Source organism: Phyllostomus discolor, chromosome 2 (assembly GCF_004126475.2).
Source record: "Phyllostomus discolor isolate MPI-MPIP mPhyDis1 chromosome 2, mPhyDis1.pri.v3, whole genome shotgun sequence".
NCBI lineage: Eukaryota > Metazoa > Chordata > Mammalia > Chiroptera > Phyllostomidae > Phyllostomus > Phyllostomus discolor.
This window is the reverse complement of record NC_040904.2, coordinates 113,134,856-113,154,916: the sequence shown is the minus strand read 5'-3', so window position 1 is coordinate 113,154,916 and position 20,061 is coordinate 113,134,856. Positions and strand designations below refer to the sequence as shown.

At 39.2% G+C, this 20,061-nt stretch overlaps 1 protein-coding gene across 2 annotated transcripts in view; it reads right to left on the bottom strand.

Moving 5' to 3' along the window:
- The window catches only part of MTUS2 (microtubule associated scaffold protein 2), a 596,801-nt gene that overhangs the window by 66,697 nt on the left and 510,043 nt on the right, over positions 1 to 20,061 (bottom strand). The window contains exon 1 of one of the 2 annotated variants that reach the window (XM_028505195.2): positions 3,819 to 4,295. The exons of the other annotated variant lie outside the window; for it this stretch is intronic. Within the exon in view, the coding sequence (XP_028360996.1) occupies positions 3,819 to 3,872 (54 nt within the window). The 5' untranslated portion in view covers positions 3,873 to 4,295. Of the gene's footprint in view, positions 1 to 3,818; positions 4,296 to 20,061 lie in introns of those variants that run through there. 2 annotated transcript variants of the gene reach the window in all.

Genomic DNA, 20,061 nt, shown 5'->3' with positions numbered 1-20,061 from the left:
ACAGCCCCTCACCTGCATTAATTTCAGGCTCGAGGGGTGACAGGACACAGACATGCCAGGTTCTGAGGCCACTTCAGGCCTAAATTACGTGGCTCACATTCCACTCTTATTGAAGTTTCTTATGAAGCTAGGCCTTGACTCTAAAAAGAAATAACATGTTTCTCAAGCAGATTATCATTGGCTTGCTTGTCATTTGGTTATCATTCATTTACTTGTTTTTTTATTGTTAAAAAACAAGGTGGCATTCTGGTTTATACATCTGGTTTATTTATCTTAATAACTCAACGTCCCAAGAAGGATCTGCTTTGGCAGGCTAAAGGTGAGAGCTCCTGAACACGCAGAGCTGCGGGCTTGGTCCAGGACCAGGCTGAGTCTACAGCTTAATGGGCTCTTTGGATCCATCTGGGTGCCCCACAGTTCTTCCCGGATCACACCCTTCCTTTCAAAATACCTGCAGAATAAGCCTTTCTACAGATTGCTGCTCTGCTCTATGGATGAAAAAAGGGGTCTATAATAAACCTGACTGAAAACAGCCTCACAGGGTGAGCTGATCACAAATTCCTGACCCAGCAGGTCATGGTGGGTGGTCCCTCTCCAGGCCTGTAAAAGGTTTATCTGTGCCCCTTGTGCATCTACACTAATATGCCTTTGAGATGCCAGAGCAATCCTCTTCTTTGGACCCCTCAGAAGCGTAACCACCCGCAAGGGAGCACCTACTCTTGGCCCTGTCCTGTACCTTGCTTTCTCTAACCTTTATGTAAACTTCCTTACATTTCCTCCTTAATTCCAAATGCATAAGAAAAACTGCAAAACCATCCTTCTCTGGAGAATTTGAGATCTTGTTTCTTGGCAATGTCCTCAGTTTGGCTCAAATAAACTGTTACAAAAATTCTCTACAGGTTTGAATGTTTCTTAACAGCTCAGACTCCCAAGATGGACACCTACTTCTTACTAACGCAAATTCAAAAACCTGGGTCTGGCTTTTAGCCTGGAAAGTAGTTCTCTACACTCCTGATGTGCTCACATCCCTCTGTGTTTCCCTCAGTCTTCATCACACTGGCCAACACACCTTCGCTCAGGCACTGCTTGCTCAGAATTCCATTCTTTCTCCTCACCAGTTCGCCAAAACTCCCCAACATTCTTCCAAGTGAAATTCACGTTCCACTTTTTCCAAGAAATGTTGCCTATGATTCTAGCATGAACTTCTCTTTTCACTAAATTCCAGAATGCATAAGGTAAGGACCACAGAATCTCACTTAATTATACAATACTCCACTCTGTAGTGATGTTTTAATTGCTCTATATATGTTATTGTTGCCTACCCCACTTATAATTTCTCTGGAAAAGGTAGAAGCACAACCAAACAAGTAATTAGTAAACTCCATTGGACAAAATAGGTCTTTTAATAATTCTTTGATAGTTCCCACAATGTGTAGGCACAGAGTAAACTGGAAATAAATATTGTCAGTGAAAAGATTTTAAAAAGTTAAAAACATATACACAATCAGCTCTTAAAAACCTTTTGTTCATTTAACACATTTTTGTTTACTTTATTTGCTAGCAAGATTCTATAGTTTCTCCCCATAATTTAATCCTAAAGAAGCAGATTTCTACTTCTTGGCCCCATCTCCAAAAGAAGTTACTTAAAAGTGTCTTTAAGTGTCCCACCACTCTTTTCGGAACTTCCTTAGCTGCCATATGATCAAATTGTTAAGAAATTATTTTTTATTTTTAAAATTAAGGGTTTTTTTTAATTTTGCATCCATATAAAGTTCTGAGGAAATGTTTCTTTTTTCTTTAAAAAAGGGATATTAAACTGGAATAAAGTAACCAGAAACAACGTTGCCAACCATTTCATCAAGCCTCTTTTAATAGTGATGCCAAGGACTCCTCGAGGTGATTGGCAAACTAAAGGGTTTAACTGTGGGATTTGAAGGAAAACCAGTTCCCAGAGTTGGAGGTTGGAGTGGAACCCCATAACACTCCTAGCATACAATGCCTGGCCCAACAGGTAACCACTGAATGAACAGGGGATTCTGGCATACCATCTGTGGAGTCACCCTGACAAGTGGGAGACTAAATAAAACAATAATATCTTTTTAATATTTAACAAAAGAAAGCTCTCAATGTCTAGAATGCAAACCCATGAATACATATCTACAAAATCTCCATCAGGAATACTATTCTAAATATGACAAAGAGAAGTCAAGAGATGTGGGTGTAAACATAGTGAGAAAGCCGACAGATACAGTGGAAGCATTTAAGTTTTCATCGGTAAAAAATAATTTGATTAAATTGTAGGTTTCAAAGCTCAAAGGTTTGAAAATTATTTAAATATCACACTGCTAAAGAGATGAAGTAACTTTTAATTATCTTCCAAAATGCCCAAACTAAGAAGAATGACACAAGGATAATTATTTTCAAGAACTTGGTTTGAAACATAAAAGGGTGGTTTCACTTTAAAATATTTTTCTCAAAAAAAGGTCCGCATATTATAGCTTCTGTTTCTAAAAATTTTGTATCAGGGGTTAGGGATATGAACATAATGTTGTACATGTAGCAAATTCTTTCCTTTTATTGTAATTATTGCTATAAAGCTTTCTTTAATGCCTTTTTGTGACCACTTCTTTTGGAAAAAGGGCTTAATTACTTCAATGTTTGATTTGCAAACAACTCAGTATAAATGTCTTGTATTTCTATTTGTTGTTAAAAGCACATAAATGTATACATAAATATTTTAGTTCATACTCATGGTAGCAAAAACCAAACCCAATGAAACAGTATTTCACTGAAATATTGGAACAAAAGTACTAGGTGAATTTTACAATAACAGTTCATTTTCCTCGGTGGTATGTAATCTGCCTTTAGGCCACAGTTTATAAACAGACTAATAACTAATGTTCCCAAGTGACCTCCTTGTAATGAGTTTCATATTAATCCATATTGTTCCTTCACCTGGTCGCATACTATGCCTCATGCTATCTCTGCAGCTGATGTCCACATGGGTAGGAAGGAGGCGATTTCAACCACTTATTAAATCCCATTCCGTGTATCTTTGAGAAATCCCAATGAGCATGAGGAAGCATATATCACAGAGACAAGATTTCTGGCCAAGATATTTTTAGTAGTAAAATTAAAAGCATACCCTAATCCATCTGCAAGCAGACAGGCAAACGCCAAAAGCACAGAACAGCTTTGTGTTGGAGCTGTCATACAGCTCTCCCTTGTAGTGTATTTCCAGTTCCCTGGCTGGGAATCTCCTGCCCCTGAAGACCTGAACACACCCACAGACTCCGGCTCTTAGTTTTCACCTCCGTGCTATTCGCCCCATGTGATGCAAGGAAGCACAGAGAGAATAACTGTACTGGTGCTTCCTTCTCTGCCCTTAAGAATACAAATTACAAGGATGGATGCTGTTTGTGAAAAAGTGGTAAACTTTCAAAGTTAGCAGTTGGCGGAGAAAAACATGTCTAGCTAATCTAAATTCCCCACTAGAACATTTTAGGTTTCACAGGTACATTAAAATGCATTGAGAACATTCCAGGGATTTGTTGGCAGCTTGGATTTCAAGCTGTTCGAGCAGAGCCTAACTGTTTCAGGGAAATGCAACAGTTACATTTGAGACTGCAGGAGCAAGAATTATGTAAGGCTCTGCAGAGTGGATGAGACCAGCACACTGGAACCAGAAAGCAGTCTCGCGCGGATCAACAAAGCGCGCACACACACAGGCTAGGGAGAGGGATAGAGGTGGCGGCTCTGGCTTTCTCTCTGCCCTTTCAAAGGAGGAGAGGGGAGAAGAGAGAGGGAAGGCAAAGTACCGTCTTGTCCAGGCACTGAAGGCAGATATAAGGCTTGCAGCAGCAGTGGCCCATCCCGGCAGGTTGGCTGGCACGGGGACTTCCTTCATTCAACGTGTCAGCGGTAATTCCTAAGGCGAAGTACTGGCTCAGAAGAAAGGGGCGCGCCGCTGGGAGCTGTCACAACTTCCATGTGGTTCCCTCCCCTTGGCTACCTTATTTCTCCTAATAACTTAAGGAATCCGGGAGCCAGAGGAACAGGAGGAGGAGGAGGGGTGCAGGGCGCCAGCGCTGGGATCCTGCTGCAAGGAGAGAGAGGGCGGGAGCCAGGAAGGGAGGAGACAGGGGAAAGGGGGGATCACTTTGCCACTGGAATCCTCAGAGCGAGGTAAATCAATAGTCCCACAACAATCGGGCATATACCAATTGCCATCTCCGGAAGGTCCCCCCGAAAGCGGAGGGGTTGTGCTGGGCGGGGCAGGGGGCGGGCTGCGGCCTCCAGCCCTGCCCCTGCGCGGATGCACCCCTGCACCACGCAGACGCGCCCGGAGAGCACGCGGGGACACAAAAGAAGAGCCTGGCGACCACGGATTCTGTTTGCCCAATGCTGCGGGGAGGGCTAATGGGACTGGCTCTGTTGAGACACCCAGCGTTCTGTTTTCCTTAGAAGTAAACAGACAAACATGATATATCTGGCTTTCCTCTCCTGTAACTCCTTCTCTCAGGGTATCGGTTGTCTCTGGGGACCACCAATCGCTCGTTTTCAAATTTGTGTGCAATTTTTGCCTTATTTGATGAAATCTTTATATTTGAAATACAATTGTGAAATTGCTTGCCTAGACAGACATTCACAAACCTTTCTACTGGCTTAAGTAATTAAACTTGGGGTTGGGAGCAGATACCCCCCTGGGCGTATCAACATAAAAGCCTTAGAGGACTTGATTTTTCTGGGCAATTTGTAATTTTGCAAACAGTTGACAGGAAAAAAGGGAAGGGGTAGGGAGCAAAGGTTTATTTATTTATTTTTTTCAAAAGACACATGGCATTTCAAATGTACATTTGTGTAATCCTGAAAGTAAAAGATGGGACTATTTACAAGATTAACTTTGTATTTCCTGATACTTAAAGGAGAAATCCTGAAATGTATCATTTGCAGAAACATACAACTACGTTTTCACCCATTAAATGTGCCTAAAATTTTAAACAGAAAACAGTTGTTAAAATTATCTAATTTTACTAGCCTGAGATTTTCCAAGCAGATTTTAATGAAGTAGCACAAGTTGTTTAGACTTGCTGGTAAAGTGGGCAAGGGAACTTGGTGATCAGATGAGACCAGACAGGAATGTTTGCCTTAAACTTGAAATAATAAACTCAAATCTTTCCTTTAATATAACAGGTAAATTATCATAGCCCATTAGGGGTGCTACATAGCTGTCAGCATTTTAACTGCACTCACACTTTGGGCCTCATTTCCACTTCTGTCCTGCAACACTCACAATAATGTGCAAGGGTATATTTGTGAGGACACTCTATTTAGCATCATTTGTAACAGCATAGGAATGGAAAATACTCTCAATACACAACACCTTCCCACTGCATGGAAAGGTGACACACTGTTGAGAGAGAAACTGTTATAAAGCACAGAGCAAAACTATACTCATATATACATTTGTATGTATCTAGAATAAAGCTTTTGGAAAGATACACACCTTCCATGTTACAGAAACCATGGCTTAGGGAATGAGGGAGTGAGCTTCCAATTTTTACCCTCTTGCCAGCTCTTATTATTTTTATTGTTTTAAAAACAAACTGTACCAGAGAGAAGGCAACAACCAGGGCCTGTGTACACAGGCTTGCCCTCCTCAGCCATGAGCTTGGGCAGACCTCCCCGAGGGCGAGAGGCTCACAGTATCTGGAGCTTGAACATGGTCTGAGAACTGTTCTGAACACTTTTGAAGCAGTGGGATACAAAACTTTGTATTGCAAGAAGCAGTGCCCTCCCTGTTCACCCACGTTCACAGCAGCATTACAATAAGCAAAAGGTAGAAGCAACCAAAGTGTCCATTGACAGAGAATGGATAGACAAAATGTGGTCTTTCCACACAATGGAATGGCATTCAGTCTTAAAAAACAAAACAAAAAACTCCATGCTGCAACATGGATAAACCTTGAGGACATTATGCTAAGTAAAATAAATCAGTCACAAAAAGATACTGTGTGATTCCACTGATGTGAGGTAGTAGTCAAATTTACAGAGACAGAAAGTAGTATGGTGGTTGCCCAGGGGCTGGGGGGAGCAATGGGAATGGAGAACTGTTGTTTAATGGGCCAGTTTCGATTTTGCAAGATAAAAAGAAGTCTAGAGATTAGTTACACAATAATGTGAATGTATAAATGCTACTGAACTATACACTTGAATGGATGATTAAATTGGTACATTTTTTTGGTCATGTGTATTTCATCACAATTGAAAATGAAAATGGGGTGGCTTTCATTCCCCTGGAGGAACACAGTCCCTGGACAATAGGCTACATCCAGATAAAGTCAAGCCCCCACAGTGGAAGGAGCCAATGGAGTGGGGAGGCCCCACGGTAACGTGATACACAACTGTTTCTAAATTAGGATTTAGACTCCACTGTACTAGAAAACTACTGCTTATTAGTGGACTATGTATGAGAGTGCTTGCTTGACAGTTCCTCACTGATTAGGCTGAGGTCGGGGAGACTGACCAGAGAAAGATGACATTCAGCCTTTTTACCTGTGCACAGACAGAACTAACTATGGGGTGCGAGACCAGTGCTGGCTCAGTCCACCAGACAGCATTGTGGAAATCTCGGCACATGCGGTGCAACGACCTCAATGCAAATAATCCAGATTTTGAGAAATGTACCAATGTCCTAGGGCTGTGCCATGTTTGTTTTCTTTATATTTTAAAACAACTTTAAACATACTCAAAAATAGAGGGATAAATACAAAGGACTTTTGCACTCACATTTCCAGTTTCAACAGTTATCAAGATTTTGGCACATGTGTTTCTCCTGTCCTTTTTTTACTCTTTTTTTTTTTGTGCACCCATTACCCAAATTCAATGATGTTTAAGGTTTTGTCACTTTATTTTTGCTTGTCACTTTTATTTTTTAATTTGTTAAAGTATTTGAAAGCAAAGCCCTACATACTTTAATATGCACTGCTGAAAATCATAAATATTTTTTAAAATACTCAGCAAAGGATATGAGATCTGTCCAAAAAAAGTCTAGTCATCATCAATATGAGAATGGTTTGCATGGCCTCGATGTAACCTGGTGGCCAATGAGAGTGGACTGAAATGAGCATGGGTGAACAATGACAACTTCACTGTACTCGTCAGTGGGGGTGGTAGATGCTGTTGAGTGAGCATGTGTATTGTGTGACCATTGCATTCAAAATGACTGAGTAGAGCAATGAATCTGCATTAAATTTTACATTAAGCTTGAACACTGCTCCATGGAAACTAGAAGTTCCATGGAACATCACTCCATGGAAACCAGAAGTTCATAGCTATAGGCAACTGGTGATTGGCAGCTTCATCATGATAGTATGCCTACTCATGCATCACATTGCATTCAGAGTCTTTTGTTGAAACATCAGAATCTTTTGGTGACATTCAACATCACCCAGGTGACTCTACCACCCTACAGCCCAGATTTGGTGCCCTGCGACTTCTGGCTTTTCCCAAAACTAAAATCACCTTTGAAAGGGAAGGGATTTCTAACTTCGATGACATTCAGGAAAATATGATGGGGCAGCTGATGGCACCTGGGAGAACTGTGTGAGGTCTCAAGGTGCCTACTTTGAGGGGGACTGAGACATTGTTGCCCTATGTACAATGTTTCTTGTATCTTATATGTTCTTCAATAAATGTCTCTATTTTTCATATTACATGGCTGGATACCTTCTGGAAAGACATTGTATGTTAATTGATTTTAGAGAGAGAGGAAAGGAGAGAGAGTGAGAGAGCGAGAGGGAGAGAGAGACATTGATGTGAGAGAGAAACATCAATTGATTGACTCCTACACACACCCTGACTGGAGAGAGAACCCAAAACCTAGGTATGTGTCCTGACCAGGAATTGAATTTGCAAACTTTTGGTGTACAGTACGATGCTCCAACCAACTGAGCCACCCAGTCAGGGCATGAAAATTTTTATATAACCACAATGCCATTTAAATGTTGAACAAAATGACAATATTTTCTTGGCACCTAATACCTAGTCCAAAATAAAATTTTCCTGGTTTCTGAAAGAAAACTATTTTAATTATGAAAATTATTTTTTCATATTTCTATATAATGATCTTATTAATGTAACATATTTTTCAGTTGGTAAATACCAAGGTTAATTAGAAATATGAAAGCATAAGTAGTGGTCAGAAATCAGACTGCTAGGAAACAGTACATTTCTTTGCATATACAGCAAATGATGTAAAGGATTGCATTATATTTCAAGGTTCGAAAGTATCCACATAAAAAAAAAACTTTTTTTTAGCATGCACATATATTTTTTCCAATTATAGCTTGGAATTAAAAATGATTTTGTATTAGTTTCAGGTATATAGTATAATGGTTTGATAATCATATACTTTACAAAGTGTTTCCCTAATATTTCCAGTACTCACCTGACACCATACATAGTTACTACAATATTATTGACTATATTCTCTATACTGCACTTTACATCCCCATGACTGTTAGGTAACTACCAGGTTGTACTTCTTACTCCCTTCAACTTTTTGGCCTAGCCCCCTGATTTCCCTCCCCTCTGGCAACCATTAATCGGATCTCTGTACCCATGAGTCTGTTTCAGTTTTGTTTGTTTGTTTATTTTGTTCTTTAGATTCCACATATAAGTGAAATCATATGGTATTTGTCTTTCTCTAACTTACTTCACTTAGAATAATACCCTCTAGATCCATCCATACTGTCACAAATATTAAGATTTCATTCTTTTTAATGGTTGAGTGGTATACCATTTGTATAAATGTACCACAACTGTTATAGCCACTTGTCTACTTATGGGCACTTGGGTTGCTTCCCATAGCTGTGACTAACATAGCAGTGCACATAATCTTTCAAATTAGTGTTCTGGGTTTCTTTGGCTTTATACACAGAAGTGGAATTGCTGAGTCAGAAGGTCATTCTGTTTTTAATTTTTTGAGGAACCTCCATACTGTTTTGCACAGTGGCTTCATCTGTCTGCATTCCTATCATACTGTTAGTTTTCTTGAATCAGGACTCAAACTAGGTCCACACATCACATTAGATGTTAAATCTCTTGAGCCTCTTTTATCAACAGCAGTGCTCACCCCGTCCCTGCAGCCCCGACCCTGCACTGCCAGCCACTGACTTATTCAGAAACTGAGTGAGCTGGCTTGGAGAATGTCTGGCATTCACCTGGATTTTCCTCATTGCTTCCTTGTAGCGTAATTTCACTATTTCCTACATCCCTAAAAGGGAAATTTAGTACTTGAGGCCAGATGAGACTCAGGCTCAATGTATTTGGGGACAATCCCTCAGATGTAATGTGTGGGAACCACATTGCATCCCAGCAGGAAGCGTGGATGTCTGGGTGGTCCACTGTCAGTGATGCTGCAGTGGGTCAGGTGTGATAGCCTCGTCTCCTGCGGCATAAATTCCCCCATCACCCTTTCTTCTAGTGACTTCATTTGTTAATGCTTAGTACCGGAGTCAATGACTTCATTGGGAGTTACAACATGATGTTCTGATTCCATCATCCTTTTGCATTTATGAGCTGGAAGTTTTATATAAGAAGGAATTTTTTGTTATTAACTACAGTGAGGTCAGTTCCTTGCAACACTGTTTATACAGGAAAGATGGGGTGAATGCTTAGTCCTTTCTTTTAAGTGCCAGTTTTCTGAATAAAAGACTTGGTGTAGCAATGGTATCAAATGAGGTTGTTTGCTCTCTCTTACTTTTTCAAAACATCAGCATAATCTCATGTTTTTATGTTGATATGTACAATGTGTTTTAATCAATTGCATTTATTATTCTTTTTAGATGCTCAGTTCATCTCAGCTTTGGCCAATGAAAATGCCTTCTTGTTGGTCTCTGTGTCCTTTCAACGCAACTTACCAGTCCACCTCCTGTGCTTTCTGACACAACACAGTATTCTGGGCTCATTTTGAATATTTCTTGCTACGGATCTAGAACTAGCCTTCTCCTCCAGGAGCTATGGTTCCTTCTAGTTGAGAATGGGAATTAGATACCACAATCTAGAGTGGTTTGCTGTCTTTTGAGGGCCACCTGGTAGGAGTAAGAGGTCCCTTGAAGGATGTGAGCTTTCCCACCGACAAAACATCTTTGGAAGATACCACTGAAAAACTCGGGATGGGGCCTTAGGATGGAGTGAGAAAATAGAAGCTCCTTTTCTGGAGCCTTAGAAATGAAAAAATTCTTAGTGACACTCACTTTGAGGAACATAAACTGGATTCTCCAACATGGTAGCAAGCCGAGGCTTAGGTGGGAAGGTACTTTCTGACATAAACATTTTCTGAGGAGTCCCTAAAGTGTTTGGATATTTGAAAAAATGAAAAAACAAAAAAACCAAACAGAACTGAAGTTCTTGACAGCATATAAGGTAGGACTTAGACTATTGTGATTTGGCAAAAAAGGAAGCTGTGACCTCATAGGCTGATGAAATCCGGGACATTCTGGTTCCTAATGTTTTTAAAAGGTTGAGATGGTTTTTATTCCTGGCATATTTTATTACATTGGAGGAGGAGTGAGCATTTAGAAGTTATGGGAAGGTTTATTGGTATACCTCTTCAGAGAAAGCATTATAAACATTGTATGTTTTGGAGCAATGACTAATAAGGAACATTAATTGATCATTAACAGATGCCAGGCACTGTGCTTAGGTCTTGCATGCAGTATCTCGTGTAACTCTCACAAAACAGTGTGAAATAAGCCCTATTACCACCTCATTTTGCAGGTCAGAAAACTGAGGCTCGAAGGTTGCATAACCTGTATGCACAGAGCTAGGAAATGATCGAGTGGGGTCTGGGACTCAGATTTAACTCGGAAGCTGGTGTCCTTGGTCACTGTGCTCACTATCTACATTATAATCATTGAGCGTTTTTATCTGTCAGTCCTACATAATTGTAAATTTGTCATTTTATAATCTGGATGATGAATCTCAACATATGAAAATGTAAAAGAAAATTCAAACATATGGATGAAATTGCTCCACATTTTCAGATCCTGGAATAAGAGCCTTGACTGTTGTTTTTTACTGTACCTTCACAAACCAATGCACGAACACCTTAAACTGACATGGTAGAAGCCATGTGCATAATCCAATGTTCAAATGTTCAATATTATTTCTGTTTGTCTTCCTCCAACTTGGAATCCTCACCCACCTCCCACCCCCAATCACCCTCGTCAGGCTCAGGTCTCCTCCTGCTCAAACTGGACCCCTGGGTTTCTGTCCACATCACTGCACCTCCTTTGCCTGACCCTCCCATTCAGAATGACTTTTCTCCCTTTTCTTAGATTTCCTGTCATCTGTATAATTGTTCTTTCTAATGACATTCTGCTCTATGTAATAACAATGTTTACATCTGTTCCCCCCTGGTGCTCACAGCCCCCTGGCAGTGCCTTGCTCACTGTCACACGTATGACATGAGTGGCTGCCTTGCAAACAGGTCTCAGTGACCATTCCCTGAGGGGATGAGGGATGGGTTCTCAGAGGAGTCGAAACAGGGAACCGTGCCCCTTGGCAGAGGAACTTTGTGTTTTGAGTAGTTTGTAAGCCAAGGGGCTATTTGAAAAAGGTCAAAAAGATAAAAATTGTATTTATATTTCACCATTTATTTCGAGAGAAAGCCAGGAAAAATGATCATGAGAGAGCCACTTGCAGATTGTCAGGGCAACCATGTGTTTCTTGTGGGTGCGTCCTCCAGGCGCCCCCTTTTCCCGTGCACCGAAAGCAGGAGCTGGAGGTCTTGCCCCTGAGTTCAGCCAAGGGGATCACCTGGAAAATATGTGTAGCTCTTACCAAATAGGATCCACCTAGAGATTTTAATGAGGTGGGAATGGGCTGCAAAGGGAAAATACAAAGCAGAAATCTTTAAACTGGAAGTGATTGGTGGCTACAGCCACCTGCATATAGACAATAGGTGTTCTAAAACATCTTAGATGTGATCACCAAGAGTTAAAAATTTCAGGGAATAAAACAAAAGACATATGTATTGTTCTGTTCTTAGATACTTGCCATAAGAGAACAATAAAAACACCACTTTCCTGTAATACCCAAGTAAAAGGTTGCTACTTAAGAAGGACAGCTTTTTTTGTAGTTTGTTAATCTTTGACAGTACTTTTATTTATTTTTTTTAATTTTAGGTGAATGAGTAGGATGACTGTAGGCAGGTATCATCTTTAAGTCTCTGCACCATATTCAGAAGAATTGACTGCTCTCATAAGAGAAGTGAAATTCACAATGATCTTTAGCAGCTGGGTAAATAGCTTGGACAAGATTGGATAACTAGCAGGGAGACTCAGACACAGAGATGGGCAGCACTTGGAGAAGCTCCAAGGTGCATCTGTCTATCTGATGTACATTAGATGAGAAGGATGATCACATGGGCCATAGCCAAATCAATCAACAATGTTATAACTGTGGTTATAAAGAAAGGAGGAAAGGATAAGGACACTGGCACTATCCCATGCCCAACCTGGTATCCCTTCCAGTGCCCTAATCCTCCTTACTATCCCATGGTGAAGCAGCAGTCTCCCTAGGAACAGACTGGGGTCATAGCAGAAGTGGGAGTAACATGTCACTGATCTCAGCATATGGCTTCTTAACTTTGTTAAGACCAGTCCTCAACCCATCAACAGGTCAAGCTTCTCCCAGAAACCTCTACTCCTTTTCTGTAGTGTTTCTTACCAGGGCAATTAAATAGCTGTGTGATGTTTTTTTAATATTTTATTTACTTTTACAGAGAAAGGAAGTAGAGAAAGGGAGTGAAACACTGATGTAAGAGAGAAACGTTGATCAGTTGCCTCTTGTACATGCCTTGACCAGGGACCAAACCATAACCTGGTCAAGTGCCCTTAGTGGGAATTGAAACAGTGGTCATTTGCTTTGTGGGACAATGCCCAACCAACTGAGCCATACCAGTCAGGGTCATCGTGTAATTTGTTTGTATATTGTCTGTCTTTCATGACAGCAGTAACCACATCTGCCTACATCCTTATCACTTAGCACAGTGCTAGTGCTATTGTACCAGTAAATGTTAAATAAATACATTCACGGTAAGTGGACTTACCCTAGTTAAAGTTGAAGAACTTCAGGAAATGTAGACCCTGCTAATATGCAACAACACAGTGGTTGTTCTAACATTTAGAGAGTGTTTAAAACCCCTGAAGGACAGAAATTCTTGGACCTGAATGCATATACATTGCCCAGAAAGATGGAAAAACTGCTCTGACACCTGTTGGGAACTGCCCTATCTGGTTCAGAAGCTTTAACCCCCATGGCTAAGGCTGAGTAAAGAGGCCTTGGGACCATAAGCCTCTAAGGAAACAAAGCTTATCTTTCTGGTAGGGGTGCAGCCTCTGCACCCTTTTACTTCACCCTGCTTGGTCCCTGGCAGATGACTGGTTAGCCAATGATGGGTAAGATTCCTCAAGGGAGGGATGACCTAAGACAGGCACAGTTGCAAAGGGGCATTCAGAGAAGGACTCGGGGGGGAAAGGGAGTGATGGACCCTCACCCCTCAACTTTGACATTGCCTGAGTCCTCATTCTGTCTGAGAGAAGTCTAATCTCTTGGCTGCCTTAATTCCCCTGCCTGACTTAAGCCTGAAAGAATGCTGGATGGCAGTACAACCCAGGGCAGGAATGGGTGCCTGATTTCCCAGGGAAATCAGGACTAAGAAAGAACACATAAAATCCTGTGAAACCTGCTTTTCTAAGAATGTCCTCAATTTTCTGATGAGTGCCCAAGCATAAAATGAGTTTGTTTCCCAAAGTTTTATGGCCCTTTAGCTAACTGACCCTGACTCACAATAAGCCCTCAGAGTTCTTTGAATGTTATCTATTGATCAAACTAATGATCAAATAGATCATTACTGCCTGACCATGATGAATGAAGACCTTCCTTGAGGTAATGCTCTCAGAAAAGCAATAAAAGCCTGTCCAGGCAAGGGTCAGGGTGCTCTCTCACTCAGAGAGTGGCCATGCTATCCCTTTTCTCCACAGAACTTCTGTAGTCCATGTGAATTTGTTCATCACACCCACAACACAGGGACTCTGCTAGTCAGGGTCCACATCAGATGCCCACCTGGACTTTTCTTTTGACTGGGAGATCTGGAAAAGCGTAAGAATTTAAGGGGTGGGGCACTTTCTATCATTATCTTTGTAAGAGTGATAGAAAACCAACTCTCCCCACCATTTACCATTTCTCCCTTTTTATTTTTTTCTACTGATGGGAAGAGTCTGGACATCCTTCCCAACTGTATGGGGTCATCAATTACTGGTGATGCTCACTCTATATTGCCACATAGACTGGAACCAACAATTCCACACAGCATTCATTCTGCACCACATGCCCAGATTCCCAACTATGCCACCACTTCAGGGAAGGAAATGGTAGGTGTCCCACAACTAGTGAATACCTCTGATATTTGCAAAAAAAAACTGCACTTTACAGAGAAAGTGACCATAGTTCTTTGAAAATAATATTTTGAACTATAATCCTACACACAGTCCAGCAGCTAAGCCGTCAACTCCACCTTAAAAATATAATCTGACCACTTCTTACATCTCTGCCTTAAGTATCCTGGTCTAAGCTGCCATCCTATTTCATTTGGATTTGGGCAACAGTCTCCCAATTAATGTTCCTATATCTACCCTTGCCACTCCCTGCAGTCTATTCTCAATCAATTAGACTGGGAGAAATTTTATTTAAAAACAGCCAGAGTATGTCTCTTCCCTATCCTTTATCTTCCAGTGACTTCTCTTCTTACTCAGAATGAAAGCCAAAGCCCTTTCAATGGCCCTTCATAAATTGGTCTTCCATGACCTCTCCAATCTCATTTTCCAGTGTTCTCCCCATCACTGACCACACCCAGCCATGCCTCCTTGCTGTGCTTTCAACACCACCTGCGTTTTCCCACCTGAGGCATTTTGTTCTCACTGATCCTTGTGCCTGGAATATCCTTTCTCCAGATAGCCATGCCTTGCTTCTTAACCACTGTCACACCATCAGGAGACATTCCGTCACTACTCTATGTAAATTCACAACATAGTCTCACCTACCCCAATGTTTCCCATACTTTTTTCCCTGATTTTTTTTCTTCTCTAAGGTACCTACTATAACTTGCCTGTTTGTTGTTCATCTCCTTCTACTAGAATGTATTCACAGTAGGTTGGGATTTTGACAGTTCTCTCCCTGCAGCATTCTCTACTTTGCACAATGCCCAGCACAGAGCAGAACTGGATAAATATTTATCAGGTTAATGGATAAATGACTGAAGGGCAACAAATGTCTTAGAGGAAGAGGAGGGCTATTCTACAGATATTGTAAGGATTTTAAAAAAGAGAAAGAAGGAAGACAACAGAATCTACCTATGTCCATATCTCCAAACATATCTTAATTGAGAAAAACTTAACCAAAAGCAAACCACTAGTTTGAACAAGAAAAAAGAGAGAAGGAAAAACAAACCAAACAGGAAATGATAAGGGGGAAACTTAAAAATCATAAGAGACTACACTGCAGAGCTCTATACAAATAAATTTAAAATCCTATATTAAATGGATAATTTTCTAAAAAAAAATATTACCTACTAGCCCTGGCTGGCGTAGCTCAGTGGATTGAGCACAGGCTGGGAACTAAAGTGTCCCAGGTTTGATTCCCAGCCAGGGTACATTCCTGGGTTGCAGGCCATGATCCCCAGCAACTGCACATTGATGTTTCTCTCTCTCTCTCTCCCTTCCCTCTCTAAAAATAAATAAATAAAATATTTTAAAAAATATTACCTAAATTGATTCCATCAGAGAGAGAAAGTTTAAACTGACAAAATTTCCACAGAAGATATTGAGACAATTATTAAAGAACAACCACCTAGAAAAAGCATCAAGCTCAGATATTTTTGCCATGGTCTCTTCCACTACACTTTTGAAGATGAGATAGTTCCAGTGTCCTATGAATTGCTCTGGGACACTGGAGATTGTGGCAGGCAGAATAAAGCCTCCCTTTCCCTGAAAGGTGTCTATGTTTGAATCCTCAGAACCTATGGGTATGTTAGGTTATGTGGTTTCAGGTAGAATTAAGGCTGTCTAAGATGGGGAGATGACCCTAGACTATCTGGGAGGGCCCAGTGTCTTTAAATGTGCAAGAGGAAGGCAGGAGAGTTGGTGTCAGAAAGATGTGATAAAAAGAAAAACTGGACCATTGCTGGCTTTAAAAATGAAAAGAAGCCATGAATCTAGGAATAGAGGTGGTGTCTAGATGCTGGAAAGGGCAAAAAAAAAATTTCCCCTTAGAGTCTCTAGAAATGAACACAGCCTGCCAATATCTTGATTTTAACTCAGTGAGACCCACTGTGGACTTCTGACTTCCACAAATATTAGATAATATGATTGTTTGTGATAAGCCACTAAGTTTGTAGTGTTTTGTTACAGCAGCAAATAGAAAACTAGTACAAAATACTAATACAAAATTAAAGAAAAATGTCCCAATTCTTTTCATAAATTAAGTATAACTAATTTTGATACCTAAACATGATACTCTCCAGAAAAACTAGAAAAAAAGAAAACTGTAGACCATTGCCACTTGTGAATACTAATGCAAAAGGACTAAATAAAATATTAGCAAAAAGAGTCTAATGCCACATGAAGAAAATAACACACCATGACCAGTCAGTATTTGTCCCAGCAATTTAAGGTTGTTTCAATATTAGAAATCAATACTGATAGATTGAATAAAAATATGACCATCTCCACAGATGCTGAAAAACCTTTGACAAAAATTCAATACCCATTCCTGTTAACAGCACTGAAGAGAATAAAAATTTAAGGACACTTTGTTAACACTATGAAACACCTTAACATGATAAAATAATTAGTAGTAAAGCCATTATTTTACTTAATGTGTAAACACTGAAGAATTTCCAGTCAAATCAGGAACAAGACAAGGATACCTCTCATTTCCATTACTGCTCAACACTGTACTAGTAATATTGGCAAAGGTAATTAGAAAAGACAAATTAATTAGCAGCAAAATATTTGGTAAAGAAAAAGTAAAACTCTATTTTTACACAATAAGATAGTTTAGCTGGAAAGTTCTAGAAAATCAATAGTCAATGATAAAACTGACTCAAACAATACAAGAATCTAGTAAGTAGCAAGATCTAAAATTAATAGGCAAGTCAATAGCCTTCATATATTTAAAAAAAACAATAACTGTAGAAATGATGGAAGAGGAACCCTGCTTACAAACCTCAGTAACAGAGAAAATTAAATATATAGGAATAAACTTGTAAAAAATATACAAAACTTATATGAGGAAAACTTGAAATTACTCAAAAGACACAAAACTAGACTTAGATGAATGGGAAGCACCTCATGTTACATCACAAAGATGTCAGTTCTCACTTAGTTAATTGATAAATTTAATGTAATCCTGTTAAAATACAAGCTTTTGTTCTATGGAATTAAGACACAATGATACTATAGTTTATTAGATAAAATAAATATGCAAAAATATCCCAGAAAATACTAAAAAAGAAAATCTAGGTAGGAGACCTAGACTGTTCATACATTAAAACACACCAACATTGTGGCACTGGCCTATGACTATAGATAGACCAGTGGAACAGAATAAAAAACCCAGAAATAAACCTCAGATCACATGGCACTTTAGTATGTGATAAAGCTGGCATCTCAAATAATTGGAATAAAGATAGACTTATTAACAAGTGGTGCTGGGTAGCCATCAGATAAAGATAAAGCTAGATCTACATCTCATACCATACCCCCAAAGAAACTCCAAATGGACCAGGGATCTAAATTGAAAAGTAAAACCATACAAGTACTGAAGAAAATCAAAGAGTGTGTTTCTCTTTAACAGTAGTGTGAGAAAGACTTTCTAACACTAAAAATACCAAGAAAATAAAAAACTACTAAGTTTGAATATATAAAAATTTTTATAATTTTGCATGGTAAAAATGACCATAGGCATAGTCAGAAGATCACTGACCAGCTAGGACAAAGCATTTGCAGCATGCACCATATCACAGATAAAGGGCTAATATCCCTAACATATACAAAACTCTTCAAAATTGCATACCCAAGGAACAAAACCAAACAGAAAAATGGGAAACCAACAACTCACAAAAGTATAAACACAGCCTTTACATGTACAAAAATTGTTCCAAGTTTCTCCTAATTTGAGAAATGTACTAAAACAACATAGAGATACACACCACTTCTCATCTGTTGGGTTGGCTAAAATGAAAAAGCATGACAGCATTTTGATTGGCAAGGCTTTGGGGAACATGCATGCATTGCTAGTGGGAAATGCAACCTGGTACAATTTTTGTAAGGGAATTTGGCAAAAATGTAACAAAACTATATATGTTCTTATTATTTTTTACCTAGAAGTTGCACACCTAGTGTTCACCTTGAAGATACATCTATAACAATGTGCAGGTTGTCCATTATAGAATTATTTGTAGTTAAAAAATAATTTAAAAAACCTAAATGTCTATACTCAGAAGAGTTGTTCAATAAATTATGGTATATTTACACAATGGAGTACTATGCATTTTCTTTTAAAAAAGGAATGAAGAAGATTTATGTGAACTTATTTAGAATGAGTTCCAGAATACGCTGATAAGTGAAAAACAAACAAGGTGCAAAAGAACATCTATACTGTAGGTAAGAAAGAACATAAGGAAATAAATATATATCTGCTCCTTTGTAAAAAGAATAGACCAGCGACAATCCCACCTACAAGAGGGCTAGTGGGGGTGAAGTAGAAAGAGTGAGGAACAGAAAGGAACGTGGTGCAAGGGATGAGGGGAGAGTGCTGCTCCTCTTATGTTTACCATCTTGTGGATGCTTATGTGACAAAGCCATGTCAATGATCACAAACTCATTAAAATAAGAAATAATTAAAATCAACAGATGTGTGGGGATCCAAAATGGAATACAAACAATTTACCCAACTTTAAAAAAAAAACAAGGACAAACGAATAACATACCAACACTGAAACAAATGGCGAAGAAAAAAATTAAGTAACTTAGGAAAACATTACTTCACCTCTACATTATAAGGCTAAAGACAAAAAGAACTGTACACAAATGGGTGAACAATTGAAACTACTTTGTGTTTATTTTAGAATAGAGCAAAAAAGTAAATATATTATGATCATGAGAGTTGTGTTTCTCACTGTTGGAAAAAGGAGTTGCACATAAGCTAAGGGGGCAGCCTGCAGTAAATCCTATGGTGCTGGTTGAATGTGAAGGTCTCAGATGTTTAATGTATACACAAGTAGACAGCCATGGATATGTAGAAACTTGATAAAAGACATACACCTCACTGTGTATAGTGAGAAAAGAGTGGACTATTCAATAAAAGGAGTTGGGACAAATGGTTATCCATATGAAAAGCAAAAGCAATGGCCAAACAAAAACTAATTCCAATTGTACTAACAACTAAAATATGAAATTAAAAAGGTTAAAACACTAGAAAAATATTTAACAGTTTTATGCTATTATGGAGAGAGTTGTTTTTCTTTTTATCAAGGCACAAAAATTAATGTATGATAAAGAAAAAGTAATGATAAATTTGACTCCTATTGAAATTAGAAATTTGGTTTAGCAAAAGACACAAAAATAAAGTACAAATTCAGTCACAAAGTAGAAGAAAATGATTGTAATACTTTTAAATAATAGGTGATTAGTATCCAGAATATGTAAAAATTATTCTAATTGTTAAGAAAAAGACAAATAACAGAATAGACAAAAGAACAAAGGATATTAAGAAGTAATCCTCAGAAGAGGACACCCAAAGAGTCCAGAAACATACAAAAATTTAGTCAATTCTTAAATATTAGTCAACTGTGAATAAAAGCCACAATGAGATACACCAACAGGTTAGTGAAAATTAGCATCTGCCTCTCTGTTGGTCAGGATGTGGAGTAACGGGTGAAATTAGCATGGCAGGTACAAGTATCAGTCAGTGCACCGGCTCTGGAGAACAATG